Source organism: Patella vulgata, chromosome 6 (genome assembly GCF_932274485.2).
Source record: "Patella vulgata chromosome 6, xgPatVulg1.2, whole genome shotgun sequence".
NCBI classification, from domain to species: domain Eukaryota; kingdom Metazoa; phylum Mollusca; class Gastropoda; family Patellidae; genus Patella; species Patella vulgata.
The window spans coordinates 50,951,705-50,970,448 of record NC_065884.2 but is presented as its reverse complement, the minus strand read 5'-3'; the positions used below and the strand labels follow the sequence as shown (position 1 = coordinate 50,970,448).

The 18,744-nt window shown below is 33.2% G+C and overlaps 1 protein-coding gene across 2 annotated transcripts; it reads left to right on the top strand.

Moving 5' to 3' along the window:
* The first annotated feature begins 1,017 nt into the window (after positions 1 to 1,017).
* LOC126824695 (E3 ubiquitin-protein ligase Siah1) lies at positions 1,018 to 18,392 on the top strand. Of its 2 annotated transcripts, XM_050554018.2 has the most exons (8): positions 1,035 to 1,086; positions 2,389 to 2,500; positions 3,777 to 3,852; positions 4,717 to 4,881; positions 5,213 to 5,345; positions 5,590 to 5,696; positions 8,674 to 8,866; positions 11,795 to 18,392. In XM_050554018.2, the coding sequence occupies exons 3-8, from the start codon at positions 3,801 to 3,803 to the stop codon at positions 11,976 to 11,978; spliced, it is 834 nt and encodes a 277-aa protein (XP_050409975.1). In that variant the 5' UTR covers positions 1,035 to 1,086; positions 2,389 to 2,500; positions 3,777 to 3,800; the 3' UTR covers positions 11,979 to 18,392. The 2 variants fall into 2 exon arrangements, with proteins under 2 accessions (XP_050409974.1, XP_050409975.1); XM_050554017.2 differs by lacking the exon at positions 2,389 to 2,500 and having other exon boundaries at positions 1,018 to 1,086.
* Positions 18,393 to 18,744: the final 352 nt, after the last annotated feature.

The window sequence follows — 18,744 nt, the reverse complement described above, 5'->3', positions numbered from 1 at the left end:
GGTGCATCAAGAATAGCTCTTGCTGCCCTCTTTTGTAATTTTAAAAGAATGTCTAATCTACTTTTGGTAGCATTTCCCCAAATAATAGAGCAATAATCAAATATTGGTAGTATGTAACTGTTATAAAACAAAATTCTTGTCTCGTAAGGTAAATGATCTTTTATCTTATTTAGGAGAAATATTTTTGATGCAAGTTTTTTAGACATATCTGCTATCTGTGCTTCCCAATTAAGATCTTGGTCAATTTGAATTCCAAGTAATTTTGCGGTAGTAACCGTCTCAATTTTCTCACCATGGAGTGATAAAGTTAGGTTTTTCTGATTTCTTTTGTGTTTTGTTGAAATCAGCATTGATTTTGTTTTCGAAGGATTGATTACCATCCCATTGTTTTCACACCATTTAGCAACCAAATAGAGATCATTTTGGAGATTTTTGGCGATGGATAAAATATCTTTGTGTGAACAATGCAGGGTACTGTCATCAGCAAACAAATCTATCTGACTTGATTCAATATTGAGTGGGAGATCATTTATAAAAATTAGGAATAGGAGAGGACCCAGGATCGAACCTTGTGGAACCCCGCATTTGACTGTAGTAATTGAGGAGGTAGTAGTTTTTCAATAATAAGCTTATGATCAATGAGATAACGGGTGTTCAAAATTTGTTTAAAAATCCATGCAAATTTTTGACTTTAGAAAATTCGTTATATTTTGCGAGGATAATGCGTGGGTAACGCATGGTAATGCCAATCTGTTTTACAGACCTGATGCGACGGCCAAGCGAATATTCACTGCGGATCAGTGTGGGCTAATGCGTGGGTAATCTGTTACTGAACAGATTTAGATAATTTAATTTTTAAATTTTCATCATAAATAGATTATAAGTTAATTGAATGGAAATCAGCAAAATATTAGAAAACAAAGCAAGATCGTGTGTCTATTGAAATTGTCAGGAAATTACAACCATCGAGATGATCCACATCAACAAATTAGACGTTAATTTACTCTTGGTCTCAAAAACAGTGACGTAGTACACACAAGTATTTGTCTCATCAGGAAAACAAAATACAGAAGTACGGTAACCTAGGTTTGTTGATAAAATTTAACCCAGTTTTCTTGGAATCTTAATTCGATAGACATAAATGTATTTTTATTTAAATGTATAAAGTTTATGACTTGTTGTTTAAATATGTAGTAAAGTGTGCTTATTATATTTGACGTTTGGTCATACAGAGATCGACAACATGTCAAGGATATCTCCGCCATTTTCTTTCCATTCTCTAACCAAAACATTGACCTCAAAAGCATAGCATCTCCATATTAATGCGCCCGATCGATTAGTTGTCGAATATGCATCATCAGAAAAATTCCAGTTTCAAACCTGTAATAGAATAGAACTTGAGAAGCATCACTAATTTACAAATAAATCAGTGGTAAGCACTGCCCTTTTTAGTGCAATTTATTGCCTTGAGTTGAATCATGCATATTTCATGTTATTGTTTATCAACTAAAATAAATGAAATGGCATCAGTAGTGCTGATCAAGTAAAAGTTGGTATAACTGACAATAGACATTAATATTAATTAATGCCATATTATAGTCTTGTTAAAATATTACAATTATCAGCCAGCGTATATTACATTACAATTACATACCGTACATAGCTTACATGTTTGCTTATTTCAAATATTTGTTCATATTGGATTTTTGTTTCTCCATGGACCTTATAATAAATTAAAAGGTCCACGGTCCTTCCTTAAAATCAGTTAAATATTTGTTTTAAGATAAATAACACTTGCATATTTTTGTTTTAAGGTTTTGTTTTATGAATTTTCTACATTAGTTTACACTTATTAACTCAAGGGATACCTGTTTCAGAATAATATACTGATACCGGTACCCAAACTATTAATAATTCAAAACATTCAACACAACAATCTAATATAATGTTTAAATATTGCTTGAGATCATACAGACGTAGACTTGGGTTGAATATCTCTCTCATGATTGGAAAATTGGGTGTACCAGTACTTAAAATTTTGGGGATATTCTTATATGAGCCTATAGAAAATGTATTTTACTGCAATATATACACATATGACCAAAGTGAGCTGGCTAGGTCTGGGTGGATGAACTGAAGTTTCTTAAACTAGTTGATTTTCTTCCGGCATTATTAGTATCTCTTTTTTTTTTTTTTCTTCCTGCATCTTCTAGATTTCAAAACATTATAATTTCAAGTTAAAACATTATGAAATAAAGAAGTAAGCTTATATATATATTAAATATTATCTAAAACCAATAATGCACCTTTCTTAATAAAATATGAAAGGATTATTAGGATAAGAATTTAAGTTTATTATTTGCGATTTCTCATGCTTTCCATATTTAGATCACTATTGGCAGAGATATGTATGTCTTCTATAAATATCCACAAAGAAGTCATCAATTATGCTAATAAGTTCTGCATGATTAATGATGTCACTGATCATTGACTTAGATTAGTAAGTACATTTCAGCTTTCTGTACGAATATCCTCTACATATTTACTTTGACTTTAATAATTGTTGTTTGTGCTATTCATTTCTAAGCAAAAAATGCTGTACAAGTTAAATAGATCCTTTATGACCCTTTCTTTAGTCACAGAATAATTGTCAAAGTAATAACAACTGAAAATAAAGATTTATATGTAATAAGATTACTACTTAATGATAAGCTTATAGAACGGGAAAAATGTGTCGAACCAAAATATGGTGGAGTTTCTCACAATTTTAACAGATATAGGGAAATTAGTAATTAACAAAAATTAAAATCCTTGGGAGACATGACATCTACATATACTTCGTTTACATGATTGCCGACAAGTTCTTATTAGATTTATTTATTGAAAGGATATTTATTCTGCAAGCAGTTTAATCTAAACATACATTATGCAAGAGCTAAATCTGTCAATTGCAGGTCTTTCTTTAGGCGTGAAATGTTATCTAAATTATTAATTAAGACATTAATTAACATATCCAGACCATAAACAACTCTCGATGTCATCGCTAGCCTGCAATATTTACTGGATTATAATCGCTCATTCATGATTAATGGATAATCGAGACTATGTTTTTTATCGTATCATGACCGACTTTAGTAATGATGATCGAGGCTAGGCCCAAAATTCAAATTCAATCACTAAATTCTTGGTTCAACAGAGTGAATTAATTTGACTGAAAACTTCAGCAAATTCAATTTACATTATCTACGGTAGTTTATAACTATTATAGTGGGAACTTTCAGCCCTTTATCTAATCTCCCATAATGTATCTTTAATAAAGTTGTCTGATAAAACTTTATAGGCCTATATTCCAAAATGATGATTTACACATCCACAGATTGTGTTTTTGAATAGATTAGTAAACTTTTGTAATGTGTGCTGAATACATGTATATCAATTTTTTTACTGTATAGTGTGTTGATTAAAACAATAAGCTTCCTGTGCTGTGTACTGAAAAGATAGATACTGGTACATATAGACATATCATGCTAATGCATTTCTATAATATTTTATTGAAGAGAAAATTAATTATGAATAACAAAACGAAAGTTAGCTTGATAAAAATGGTTTTTTCTTTGACTTGATGGTAAATGTTCATGCATAATACCACATTTAAATTCTGAATGAATGCACAATAAATACAGATTTTGAAATAATTGTACATCATGCAGTTGGCAATTATCTTTTCTTTTATATCCTTATTCTGTTTAATGATAAGGAACATTTTTCATTTACAGATTCAGTGGAAGTGAGACGTAAAAATGAGTAGACAAGTTCCAATGGGGGGTAAAGCCAGGGGCCTACCCCCTAATGGTAAGTTTTCGAATTTTTGGTCATTATAAAATCTTAGTGATGGACATGAAATATTTGAAAAAAAAAATCCATTTTTATACGCCCACATTTATACAAATCATTTAAATTATCGTCCTGGTTTAACTTTCTTGAACTTGTTGAACCTTGTGAACATTTGAATGACGAAAGTTATCATCTGATCTGTATGAAATTTATATGCATCATTTAAATTAGTGAAACGAAGAATCCTATTGAAGTTCACCAATTTCAAATAATTACTTGTAGAGTTATTGCCCTTGTTTCACCTTGTGAACACTCGAATGATTCAAGTTATCATCCAATCTGTATGAAATTTATATGCATTATTTAAATTATTGAAACAAAGAAGCTTATTTTATTTCAGCAATTTCCGCTAATTTCTTCTAAATTTATGGCCCTTGTTTTACTTTGTTGAACGCGCAAGCGAATTATGTAAATAAAATTAAACCATATGTTAGTCTCGAAATGACCTAGTATGTGTCGAGTGGACGTTAAACCCCATTTCTCTCTCTCTCTTTACTTTGTTGAACTTGTGAATGATCGAATGACAATCCGATCTGTATGAAATTTATTTGTATTATTTGAATTAGTAAATCGAAAAGGCCTGCCCATGTTTCAGTTTGTAAAACCTTGTGAACTCTCAAACGACGAAAATTATAATCTGATCTGTATGGAATAGTCTTGTAAATGCCCCAATTACATGTATCTACAAAATAATAAATGTGTGACAACCCTTGCCGACAGCAGGGGCAATTTAACTGCTGTAGGCATATTTTTCATTGCCTGACAACCTATCTTTTTGAATGGAAGCCAAATTACAAGTTAAAATGACATTTCTTTTTTCAGTATCGCTGGCCAACACCAGTAATCCAGATCTTGCTAGTTTATTTGAATGTCCAGTTTGTTTTGATTATGCACTACCTCCTATAATGCAGTGTCAGAGTGGTCATATTGTTTGCCAGTCTTGTCGTCAAAAATTACGTATGTGTCCAACATGTAGAGGAGAATTAGGTAAGATTCACAGATATCTATATTATTATCTTCATGATCTTACTCCAAAAAATTGAATAAATTTACTTTGCTTTATAGTGTATTTAAATTTATGGAGGGCCAACTCAAGGTTCAGAGTTTAACTTCAAGAAACTAAACTTTTACCCTTATAAAGAAAATGAATGGAGCCAATTAGAACAGACTCTGCCTTAAATTCAGAGACACTCAGATAACTATAATTCACTGTAACTGCTTTAGTTAAATAACTTAGTCAAAGTACCAGTAGTGATTTAGTTTTATCAGTCTTTCTATAAATATACTGAAATTCTTATTCGTTCTGTATTTATAATAGGTAATATTAGAAATCTAGCAATGGAAAAGGTGGCCTCAACTGTGATGTTTCCATGTAAATACTCTAATAATGGTTGTCAAAATACATTACTACACACAGAAAAAACAGAACACGAAGAAACTTGTGAATTCAGGTATAACTTACTTACTGTATTGTCTCATTGAAAATATCTCAGGTTTAGATTTGAAACCCAGATCCCCCTTTTTCAGAGGTAGTGCTTGCATTGTTATGAATGAGACGGTATGTATAGTAATTTGATCAAGATGACCCCTTGGTAGTTTTAAAATGAAGATAAAACAGCTATGTTTTGTTTGATAAATGTCTCATTTTGCTTGATTAAATGCATATAGTAATTAGTTGTTGCTGTTTACTTTCAGACCATATTGTTGTCCATGTCCTGGTGCCTCTTGTAAATGGCAAGGTTCTTTAGAACAAGTGATGCCACATTTACTACAGTCTCATAAATCTATTACAACATTACAAGGTAACCTGCATGTAGTCTTACTCTTGGTATCTTCTGTAATTGTCATGATAATCATTCCGAATAGGATGACTAATTGGTGATGATAACTATACTGAATAGGATGACTAATCATTCTCATCAAATTAGAAGAATTCTAAATTCACTGTAGTAGCCACTTGTACCCCCAAGCCTTCAACAACAGGCTCTTAATATGGGGTCATAAGTCAGTTTCGGCACAGTATTATTTATTACTAGTTGATTGTCATTTGCATTTTCGGGACACTCTAATTTTTCACAGCTTAATCCACAATGTACTAGCGACTCAATTCTGACCAGTTCCTTGTAGAATGATTTAAATTATTGTTTATAGTGGGATTTTATAAACAGCAGTGAAATGAAAAGTGTGATCGTGAATATAGATGGTATATGATTATGGGCCTGCAATCCTCTCCATTTACACTGCTGTCTTTCATGTTAATATGTGATGTAGAAATTAAGTCAAACATTTTTATACGCCCACATAGAAATGTGGACGTATATTGCCGTCGCCCCCGTCCGTCTATCCATCCATCATCCACAATTTCTTGTGAACGCTCTAAGACCAAAAGTTATCATCCAGTTGTTTTAAAATTGATATATGTTGTTTGCATTAGTGAGATGAAGAAGCCTAATTAATTTCAATAATTTCTCTTTATTACATCTAGAGTTATGGCCCTTGTTTCACTTTGTTGAGCCTTGTGAACGCTCTAATGCCAAAAGTTAACATCTGATCTTTGTGAAATTCATATGCAATATTTAAATTAGGGAAACGAAGAAGCCTATTGAATTTCAGCAATTTCTGTTTATTACTTCTAGAGTTATGGCCCTTGTTTCACTTTGTTTAACCTTGTGAACACTCTAACGACAAAAGTTATCATCCTATCTTTCAGAAATTTATATGCATTATTTGAATTAGTGAAACAAAGAATCCTATTGAATTTCAGCAATTTCCACTTATTACATCTAGAGTTATGGCCCTTATTTCACTTTATTGAACCTTTGAACGCTCTAACGCCAAAAGTTATCACCTAATCTTTGTAAAATTTATATGCATGATTTAAATTAGTTGAATGAAGAAGGCTATTTAATTTCAATAATTTCTGTTCATTACGTGGGGGGTTGGATGGCTGAATGGTTAGCGTGCGCACGCTGTATCATAAAGTCTGTCATTGAGTCAACTGGCATGGTTTCGAATCCCCAGTTGTACATGACAAGGAGTAGGGTCGCCTGTCCAACCTCATGGGTTTTCTCCGGGTCCTCCGGTTTCCTCCCACTGCTAAAGACCCCTATGCGCAAGCGAATTATTGAAATAAAATTAAACCATGTTAGTCCCGAAATGACCTAGTTGTGTCGAGTGGACGTTAAACCCCATTTCTCTCTCTCTCTCTCTCTCTCTCTCTCTGTTCATTACGTCTAGAGTTATGGATCTTGTTTCACTTTATTGAACCTTGTGAACGCTCTGACATGAAAAGTTATCTGCCGATCTGTATGAATTTTTCATGCATCATTTAAATTAGTACAGAGAAGAATCCTATTGAATTTCAGCAATTTCCATTTATTACTTCTAGAGTTATGGCCCTTGTTTCACTTTGTTCAAAATTGTTAATGCTTGATTGATGAAAGTTATCACCCGATATGTATGAAATTTATATGCATCATTTAAATTTCTGAAACAGAGGTCTATTGAATTTCAGCAATTTTCGTCAATAATTTCTAGAATTATGGCAGTTGTGAACCTTGTGAATGTTTGAATGACAAAAGTGATCATCTGATCTGTATTTAAATTAGTAAAACGAAAAAAGCCTGTCAAATTTCAACAATTTCTGTAGATTACTTCCAGAGTTTAGACCCGAATTACCTACAAAGGAATAAATATGCAACAATGTGGTCGTATATTGTCGTCGCCCCCGTCCGTCCTTCCATCCGTCTGTCGGTCCTTCGGTCCGGCGTCCACAATTGCTTGTGGACGCTCTAGAGGCGAAAGTAAATATCCATTTGACCTTAAATTTATACACAGTGTTTGAGATCATGAGACGAAGAAGCCTATTGATTTTCAACTATTTCCGATAATTACTGCCAGAGTTATGGCCCTTGATCACTTCAAAAAATCTTATGGAGGCTCTAAAGGCCAAATTTAATATTCGATTGACTTTAAATTTATACACAGTGTTTAAGGTCATGAGATGAAGAAGCTTATTGATATTCAGCGATTTCCAATATTTGCTGCCAGAGTTATGGCCCTTGATCACTTTGAAAAATCTTGTGGGCACTCTAGAGGCCAAAGTTAATATCTGATTGACTTTCAATTTATACACAGTAGTGTTTAAGGTCATGAGACGAAGAAGCCTATTGATTTTCAGCGATTTCCGATAATTACTGACAGAGTTATGGCCCTTGATCACTTCAAAAAATCTTGTGGATGCTCTAGAGGCTAAAGTTAATATCCGATTGAGTTTAAATTTATACACAGTGTTTGAGGTCATGAGACATGGATTCCTATTGATTTTCAACGATTTCCAATAATTACTGCCAAAGTTGTGGCCCTTGATCACTTCGCAAAATCTTGTGACGCTCTAAAGGCTAAAGTTATCATCCGATTGACTTCAGATTGATACACAGAGTTTAAGATCTTGAGACGAACAAGTGTATTGATTTAAATGAAGTTTTATGACTTGAACAGTTAAATCCATGATATTAAAAGCTTTGCATACAAAAAGTTAGCATGGGGCAGAACTTTATAAAAACCAAACAAATTCTAATAGTTTTCTGATAATTACTTCGAGAGTTGTTGCTCTTAATCAGATTTTAGTGTATTATAAATGTTTCATTACCGAAAAAAGTAAAAATATGCGACAACCCTTGTTGACTGCCCGGGCGAATTAGTTGCTGTGGGCGTATGTTTCGTTGCCTGGCAACTTATCTTTTTTTAATGAAAATTGTTTTTCTTTTATTTCATAAGGAGAGGATATAGTATTTTTAGCAACAGATATTAATCTGCCAGGTGCAGTAGACTGGGTTATGATGCAGTCCTGTTTTGGTCACAATTTTATGCTAGTCTTAGAAAAACAAGAAAAAATAGATGGACTACAACTTTTTTATGCTATTGTTCAGTTGATTGGAACGAGAAAGCAAGCAGAAAATTTTGCTTATAGGTAAAGTATTTGTTGTGTGATTATACAACTTTTTTATGCCATTGTTCAGTTGATTGGAACGAGAAAGCAAGCAGAAAATTTTGCTTATTCGTGGAGTATTTGTTGTTTGATTATACAGTAGAATCTGTATGAGCAGCCACTCCTATTCAGCGACATCTCCTTGTAAGCGGTCACGATAAATTCCCCCCGTAGAAATTCTGTTGTTTCATCTCTTTATTCAACGGTCACTCCTCTAACGCGGCCAGCGGTCACTATTTTACTAATAAATTCAACAAAACATCGCCCATTCAACGGCCATTGTTGAATGATACCATCTTGTCGTTCTTTGTAACACCCCCGCTAATCCCGTGAGTAGTAGTTAATTAACTGGACCCCCACTGATCAGGTAAAAAGAAATGTAAACATAACAATCAACCCGGGATTATCTGTTAATTAATCTTTTGTTTTATTAAACGACTAACCTGATCATTGTTTTCACGCGTAACGACACATTATTTGATACTGATTGAATAAAATAAAAGTACCGAGTTTTGTCACGATCATCTAATATCTCTCTTAGCGCCTCCTATAATATTACATACAGAGTTACACCCCCTGTAAATAGGAGATAAAATTAGCGATGTTTTTTGTTCATGTGCTTTTTTGATAAAATAAAATGAATTCATCGATTTTCTTCACAAAAATGGATAAATATTATCGAATGCATCACAATGGTAGACAGTAGTATCGAAGGTTGGTACAAAATGACAAGTTTACAGAAGTTATGTCCGAGATTTGAGTAAAGAATTTTCGTCCGGCGCAAGATTCAGCGACGGCCAAATTTACCGCTTCCAATGCATCCAAGCGTAATATTTAATTTATGTCGGCACAAAAAGCAACAAGATTTTATTAAGAGGCCACTCCCGTTAAGTTATGTCCGAGATTTGAGTAAAGAATTATCGTTCGGCGCAAGATTCAGCGACGGCCAAATTTACCGCTTCCAATGCATCCAAGAGTAATATTTAATTTATGTCGGCACAAAAAGCAACGAGATTTTATTAAGAGGCCACTCCCGTTAAGCGGTCAGTTGTGAAAATTCCCTTGGGTGGCTGCTTAATACAGATTCTACTGTATTTCTAATCAAGGAAATGATTTATACTGGGGTGTTCTTAGTCCAAATGTGTGATTCTTTCCTTAGTCTTTTGATGGCTAGTGTAATGAGATAGTCAGAAAGATACATGTATGGCCTTTTTTTAATAAACGTTTCAAAGGTTAGAAGATACAGGTAGGGTGCCCCACCATAAATAAATATCTCCAAATATCTCGACAATTACACCACAATATTTATATTTATACCAATCCTTAAATCTGTTTGGCACATTTATAGTCACTAAATAAACGGCCATGTTGTACTTAATAAGCTATGACCATTTAGTCATCCATAAATAATACGCTGAAAGATGGTTCCGAGTGTCGGCCATAACATCCGAGCACGTGTGAGTAAAAAATAGGTTACGTGTCCTTGTTTTAAAAGTAGTCTCGCTTAACCAGTATACCGACCATTCTACGTTTGATTAACAGGCCGGGAAAATCAAGAATACTTTTTTACGAAACATAACAGAAAGTTGGAACAATAAATTGAATTTAGAAACACACACGTTGGGCAACTCAACAATTGTTTTAAAAACCCTGTAAAAGTAAAATGAAACTACTGCTAGTATCATGTTCTTGCCTAATGCAAGTATTTCAGAGATATTATTTGTACTAAACCAAAAAATGCAGGTCCTAATGGTACAGTTAATGATAAAGCAATTTAAAAAATAAAACGAACATAATTTCTAAAGCTGCTGTAATAACTAATAAGCTAAATATTACTGCTATTCAGAATCGTCAACAATAGATTTTTTTACGGCTGTAATAGTTGATAGATGTGTAGAGAATTGCATGTGCGATGGCTATTTATAGTATCATAGACTCTAGCTCTGACTGTTATCATAGTGTGTAGTGAATGCGAGAAATCACTTCAAGATAAGCCACTGAAGTGTGTACATTCTCCGTGTCGAGACCAACTCTCTGCACGGTGCATGTGTCACCCTAATACTGGAGGATTTTATTCCTAACATAACTTATAATATATAATATAAAAATATAAAAGCTTTATCATTTACCTTTTAAAAGATGACCTGTTTATAAAATACCTGCCAGATATCGATATTTCTAAAAAATTTTGTCATTGCCAACAAATGATATGGGAAGCCTAAAAATCAGACACCACTCGCAGACATGTCATTGTCTGGCAAGAATTCAGCCATAATTATTATTTCCCAGAGGTGGGAACAATTTGCCAGTCTGAGTCGAGTCCCAGTACTTTAGTACTGAGTTGAGTCCCAAATCTTCATAAATCCTTTTCAATAATAAGTTATGTCCCCGCACCGCAACTGGACTCTTTAGTTCCTACAAGTTGTGATTTATCACGACTACAAGTCCAAGTTGCTATAAATATTTCAAGTCGAGTCGCAAGTTGGGTCTTTGATGCAACTTAAGTCACAATTGAGCCCAAGTCGCAGGACTCGAGTTCCCACCTGGATATGGGTAAGAGGGACTTCTGACATACAAGTAGTAGAAAGATTTGACATACATATTTGTAAAGGTTAAGCTTTCAATCAATGTATAACAGGTGTTTCAAAGACTTTGAAAGTTTTGGAAAACTGACAGAAAACAGGATTCTGTTTCACTAATGATCCCCCCTTATCTCACTCACTGTCACTTAGCTGCCGGCCCTCAAAATAACCGTATGAAAAGCTTTGGAAAGAGTCAGACATTTCTCTGATAATCTACAAAAGTGCAACTGAAATTGTTAAAGTAGAGGTATTTTGGATATCTTTGGAAAAAGATTGAATATATTATGACCCACAAGTTTGATTAATTAACTTATATTATATTTTCCAGGTTAGAATTAAATGGTCATAGACGTCGACTGACATGGGAGGCCACCCCAAGGAGCATTCATGATGGAATTCAGTCTGCAATTTTAAGTAGTGATTGTCTTGTTTTTGACACAAATATTGCCCAACTATTTGCGGATCATGGAAACTTAGGCATAAATGTGACAATATCAGTTTGTGAAAGATGAATGTATAATTCAAATTGAAAAAAACTATCTCAATTGTAAATTATTGAATTGTATTTAATTATTGATCCTTGATATATTAAGTCTGGTAAAATCGTTATCACCTCATCCATTCATACGGAGCTCTTTACATTATCAAGATTATGTTCATTGGCTTTTTAGATTATTTAATTGATTGTATAATAAAATGGAATTTATTTAATATAATGTGAAGAAATTTCTGTATAAAATCACATTTTGATTTGAAGGATTCCTACGAATTGCTTTTGTTATTTTGTAGGCCTGCTTATTTTGAATTTACATTTAAATATGGTAATTCAGTTTGAAATATTATAAACAGAATGCTTTATTTTTGCATCAAGAAGTGGATAAATGGGAGTTACTAATTTTCTAAAAGTATCCTTGCCAAAAAAAAGAATGTAAATAAAAAAAAAGAGTGTTATTTATCGGATTACCATGATAATGAGATGTCTGTTTTAATGGCAATTTTAGCTACCGGTATTGTCATTTGTTTATATTTTATTCATTCTCTAATATTAGAATAATTTTAAAAATGCATAACCTAAAGTACAAATCATTTCAACATTAATATAGTAAGTTCAGTACCTGGCTGTGATCATTGTGATGTCATAAGAGTAACTGTCAGTATTTATAAACAAAATCATATGCTATAATAGCTACTCTCCATAAACATGTGGCTGTGGGAATACACAATAAGAAATTCGTTCATGCAGCTATCTGTTTACAAACTGTGACAGAGCCACTATGGGTCAGGGAGTAAGACCTTTGCTCGCTAACCTAGAAGTCGTTTGTTCGGTCCTAGTGTTGGCTGAGCAAGTTCATCGTGAATAAACAAGGTCCCATGTTTTGATTGGCGTGCACATAAAAGAACCCTCGACAGTTGGAATTCAAAATAAAAGTAGGCCACAGTGCCGCTGTCTGTGCCAATTTCCCCTCATATTACGATTTCCTAATTAATTTTGAAATATTTGTATTTCTGATTATGCTTTTTGGAAACTAATTTGATATTAGTCAATGAATGAAACATTAATAAATCGACTAGAGAAAATGTTTGAGACTGTCATTTCAGTACTACTTAAGATCTGTAATCATCTTGAGTATTATATTGTATTGTTAAGAATTTATTTATACATAAGTTGCTATTAAAACCAATTTTATAATACATAGTACTTAGGCTGACCTTAAAAATATCTTTGTTTCACCAAACCCGACCCACAATCGAGGAGAAGGGTCGGTAGGTCGGGTTTTTTTCAGATTTTTTTTTTTAAGAGCTAATTTGACAGCTTGATAATTTTCCGGGTGCAAACATTCGTCTTCTTTTATTGGCAAACAAATCAGTGACATCGGGATTTTTCTTGATGCACGACTCGCACACAAATTGCGACAAACTCACGTTTGAAACTCCCTCAACACGTTTTTAACGATCGTGCGGGTTGTGCCTTTATTTTTCTCGAAAACGGATATTGAAAATATCGTCGTCATGTTTAAAACGACGCCCCACAGACATAGAGGCAGAATCATTTCGTGGGAATGGACGTGCTTTCGTCTGCAACCATTTTGTTGAGAAGCGACACCTATGACGCTTTCGTCTTGATCAACCAGTTTCAATAATGAATCAAACCATAGCCATAGTAAAGGGAAATAACTCTCGTGATATATTTCAGGTTGACACACAAAATAAAATAAAATAAAAAGATCGCGGAAAAGTGCAATAAAATAATTTAAGTCGGGGGTGGTTTTAGTTAGTCGGTCGCGTTAGGCGAAACAAAGATATTTTTAAGGTCAGCCTTACATAGTAATTTCCTGGACAACATTCAGTATACTATAAAATGTTTTCTAGATGAAACTAAATGTTTGAAGTACATATCTTACTATGTCTTACCTCTCTATATCAGAAACCAATAGATGATTAATTCTGTATTCATTACTGGTTATGATTACATTTCTACATATAATGTAATGAAGTCATTATAAAAATATTAGTAACTAATGACCTTGACCATTATACTTAAAAGGTGAAAATACAAGTTGCATATTCAATAATTTGGCTGTGTGCAAACAACAGGATAAAAAATACAAGTTTAAGCAAACATAGACTTACCCATTGTCTCATACAAATGTGGGATCTAACTATAGTTTATGCATAGATGACATATTTTAACTTTAAAGTCTCTGTGCATCATTACGTTTTTCAGAAAGTATCAAATTTTCATAAGCTTAATGTACACAATTTAACATTTATTTAAGAGAACATTATCTTATGTTTTGGACTTGGTCGGATTAAAAGAGGTCCATTAAAAGATTTTTAGCAAAGATTAAAGGTGGCACTGGCCTTCGACCACATGTCTTTGATCTGCAGTGGAAGATTAATGTGTAGGAAATTTTCAATTCATCACATCTTTGCAAATACTGAAGGGAATTAAACTATTTTTTGACTGATATTCCTTTTGGAGATTAAACTTTCACAGTGTAGTTTGCAAGGTATTCCTCAATGACTCGAATGACATTCAGAGACTTTAAAGGTTGAAAAAATATCTAAATCCTACAATAGCAATTTGGTTAAAAAATCAAACTTTATGCTTACAAGGTGTTACTTTAGATTCTCATATTTACGAGCAGAAATGGATACAGCATTAACATTGGAATGTTATAACATTTGATAATGCTAATATTGAAATCTAGTCGAATTTCTCTACCTGGACTTCAAAACATTCTCAACCATGATTATTCTATGAATATCATAAATGGAATATTGAAAACTTTTGAATTAATTCATTGTAATTGTGTTTAATTTGAATTAATATCTGACATGGTGTTACTTATGTCATTTGTATATAAAACTGTAAATATATGTGTACTATAGTAATAATTAAAAGATATATAATTTGTACATTATTATATTACTGGCATTACAAAAATTATTTATTATTGCACTTAAGTTAACCTCCCTATTCAGAGAAACCATCATTCCTTTCCACCTGAGTGAGGGCTTTTCTATTTGCTAACTTTAAATTAAAGTTGATAAATACAGCTCTTCAGGGCTTAAGCAAGAGACACACTAGCCGGATCATTCGGCTGAATCACTCGCTGCCGAATTGCAGCCAAATGCATTCGGCCTATTGAGTGGACACACTTGGCAAATTCTTTGCCTGATTCACTAGTCAATTGCATCACCATTGACTTGGCGAATTCTTTACCCGATTCATTAGTCGATTGCATCCCCATTCACATAATAAGTCACATGATTAAACATGACAGCGACCAAGAAAAAGACAAAAATAGCTGCAGCGGTGGGAATTTTGAATTTTATGCCATATTCATCGGTGTAGAAAGAGGTGGGAGAATGGGTGGTGACTGAGCAAAAACCTGGATTCTTGGAATTTCATGTTTCAGTGATAGTCGCCATTTTGATTCGAGCGGATCATTTGGCATCGGGACACACTAGGTGAATATCGTCGGCGACTGATTCAGCTGAGTAATTCTGCTAGTGTTTCCACTGCTTAATGAACTCAAAGGTCATTTCTGAATATAGTGAATTAACTGTTGACCACAAAGTACTTTTATCAAAAAACATTTTGTTCAAAATGATATTCAAATGGATCAGTTCTAACTAATGTTATGGCTCCAGTGCCATCTTTATATATTCAAGATAAATATAGTTTTAATAATTCTATCTTTTTCATGCAAGCCAGCCTGTTCTTAATAAAGGAGTTCTTATACTGGATTTGCTTAATTTCATAATAACTGTCTTTACAGTAAAATAGTACATATTTTTGACATTTGAGATATAATATGTTAAAGATCTGGCTTGTTGTGCCTTTTATGAATGTTCCATGATTGAGGAGCCTTTTGATATGGGAGTTATTTTCCATCTCCATAAGTCAATTGAGGTTGTATACTGTTGTCATCTAATCCATTACTCAGTTCGTCCGTAAATTCTTCTAATTGCATGTTTTATGGACCACAATTTACAAACTAATTTTGCTACGATTGTTTGGTCATAAATCAGAAATACTATTGAAATTTGAGGTCATGAGATAATTGCAAAATTACGAAAAGTCTGCTGTTGTGGATGGAAATTTTACATTCTATATATTCCTTTTTGAATAGTCCTTTCAATAGCTCTATAATAAATAAGAACTATTCTGATGCACAACTGATTTTTATTGTGTATTTATTTGGTGTGCTAACTACTTCTATCTTTTATTTTAAGTGACCGACATAACAAATATGCTTTTCTATGTTACGAACATAATTTGGTGAGGCCCCTTCTTCCACACCCCTCATCCACCCCCCACAGATGTTTTTACCCTATGTCAAGGGTTAACTGGTTAGCATCCTCATTAATTTTCATCACAGGTAACTTAAAAAAGTTTTCCATCAGAGATTGTCCTATTTGAGGTCATTGGACCTAAACCTAATGCTAATTAGAGCATAGAGATTCAGAAAAGAGAAAGTGTGGTAGAGGTTATGAAATATGGTTATATTTTACATAAAGAAAGGATGACTGACAACTGTGACTAATGATATATCTTTGGCCAGTAACATATATCAGATGGCCAAGAATAAAAACAAGTACACTATATAAAGTGGAATAATTCAAAAAGTATTGTACATATATCATTAACATTTGATGTGACTTCTCAGTTCAGCAAAACATAATTTGACATTTTTTCTTAAAACTTGTGCTATGGTAACACTATTTTAGGACTGGACCTGCAAGTTGGAATGAAGTTGTCAAACATTCATATTGTACCACAATACTGTTTTAATTATTCCACTTTAAATAATGTACTCGTTTTTATGCACCCTCGTATATTGTCCTCGTCAGCCCCGTCCGTCCACAATTGCTTGTGGACGCTCTAGAGGCTAAAATTAATATCTGATTGACTTTAAATTTATACCCAGTGTTTACGGTCATGAGACGAAGAAGACTATTGATTTTCAACGATTTCCGATAATTACTACTAGAGTTATGGTCCTTGATCACTTTGAAATATCTTGTGGACGCTCAAGAGGCTAAAGTTAATATCCGATCGACTTTAAATTTATACACAGTGTTTAAGGTCGTGAGACGACAAAGCCCAGTGATTTTCAATGATTTCCGATAATTACTAACAGAGTTATGGCCCTTGATCACTTTGAAAAATCTTGTGGATGCTCCAGAGACCAAAGTTATCATCCGATTGACTTTAGATTGATAAACAGAGTATAAGGTCTTGAGACAAACAAGTATATTGATTTTCAATGAATTTTGATAATTTGAACAGCTAAATTCATGATATTAAATGTTACGTATACTAAACGTTAGCATGGGGCAGAACTAAAAGCCAAACAAATTCTAATGATTTTCTGATAATTACTTAATAAGTTGTTACTCTTAATTAGATTTTAGTGTATTATAAATGTTTCATTACCGACAATAGAAAAAATATGCGACAACTCTTATTGACTGCTCGGACGACTTAGCTGCTGTGGGCATATGTGTCGTGGCTGGCAACCTATCTTTTTCTGGGCCACCCGATACCCTAGTAGTTACGACACAAAACGTATTTATACAACAGTGGTGGGTGTAGCTATATTAAAGGAAACACTGTGAGGAGTAAGAGTAGGCCTATACACTTTCTATCATGAAATTCTCTGTCGTGTAAAGAGCCAAATTTCTTTGGCTCAATACATTTCTTGATGGTCCTTAAGTTCAAGCAAATTTAAAACACATTTATATGACACAACTCTATCAAATAGGAACTTTCCTTGCTTTTTCAGGTGCAAAGTTGTATATTTCACTTTCTTACCTGCAAAAAATATCACCATTATGAAAGGAATTTGGACAAAAGAAAAATGAAAATAGGTGTGACCAATACATATTAGAACAGTCAGGGTTTTGTTTGGATTGGAAATAAATTACAGAAATTAACTATCATAATCTTGAGCCATAAATTTTAAATGTGAAAATCCCTGTAGGTAGTAAAGAATCTTGCTCTTACAATGTTACTGGAGTGCCCTTATGGGAATTCTGATAAAATAATGTTAGGTAATAAACCCTGTGTTTTGTATTTATCATTCTTTGTGCTAACCGGTTCAATTGTTTTCAAATTTTATTCGGAAAATATAGATCATTATTTGTAAAACAGCATTTTGGTTAATTTTATCCATAATTATATTGTAAGTTTAGAGTAGGCAATCATATACATGTATTATGTGGTTTATTTTATTTTTTTATTATTTGGGTATGAAAGTTCAAAATTGTTTGGCAGAGTGTTTTTTGAATGTAGACATTTGTTGTCTAAAGTATGAATAGACCTATACATAAACATATATACAGTCCTGTAACACTGATTGTTTCATATTTCCAGTGTAGATATTGATTCTAATAAATAATTTTTGTTAAACATTGACTTATAGTTGTATTTATGTTATAATACCTAGTTACTGAACCGTCCGTAACCATGGGCCAAGATTAAAATATGAATGAAGAGGTATTCTATCAATAGAAGGGGGAAATAAATCTGTACATATTGTGGTTATTATATTAATTGTGCTAATCTCATTTGTATTAACAGCTTGGATTCAATACTGCGAGATTTCTACAACTGTTACCAATGAGGTAACTATAGACAATTATGGTCAGACAGTCCAGACGATGTGGGCAACGTCATAACAATATTACCCAGCAAGCCCCAAATGTAAACATCTAAAAATAGCTTGCGCTTGAAGCGGTTATGTTGACGTTGAACCCGTTATTTAT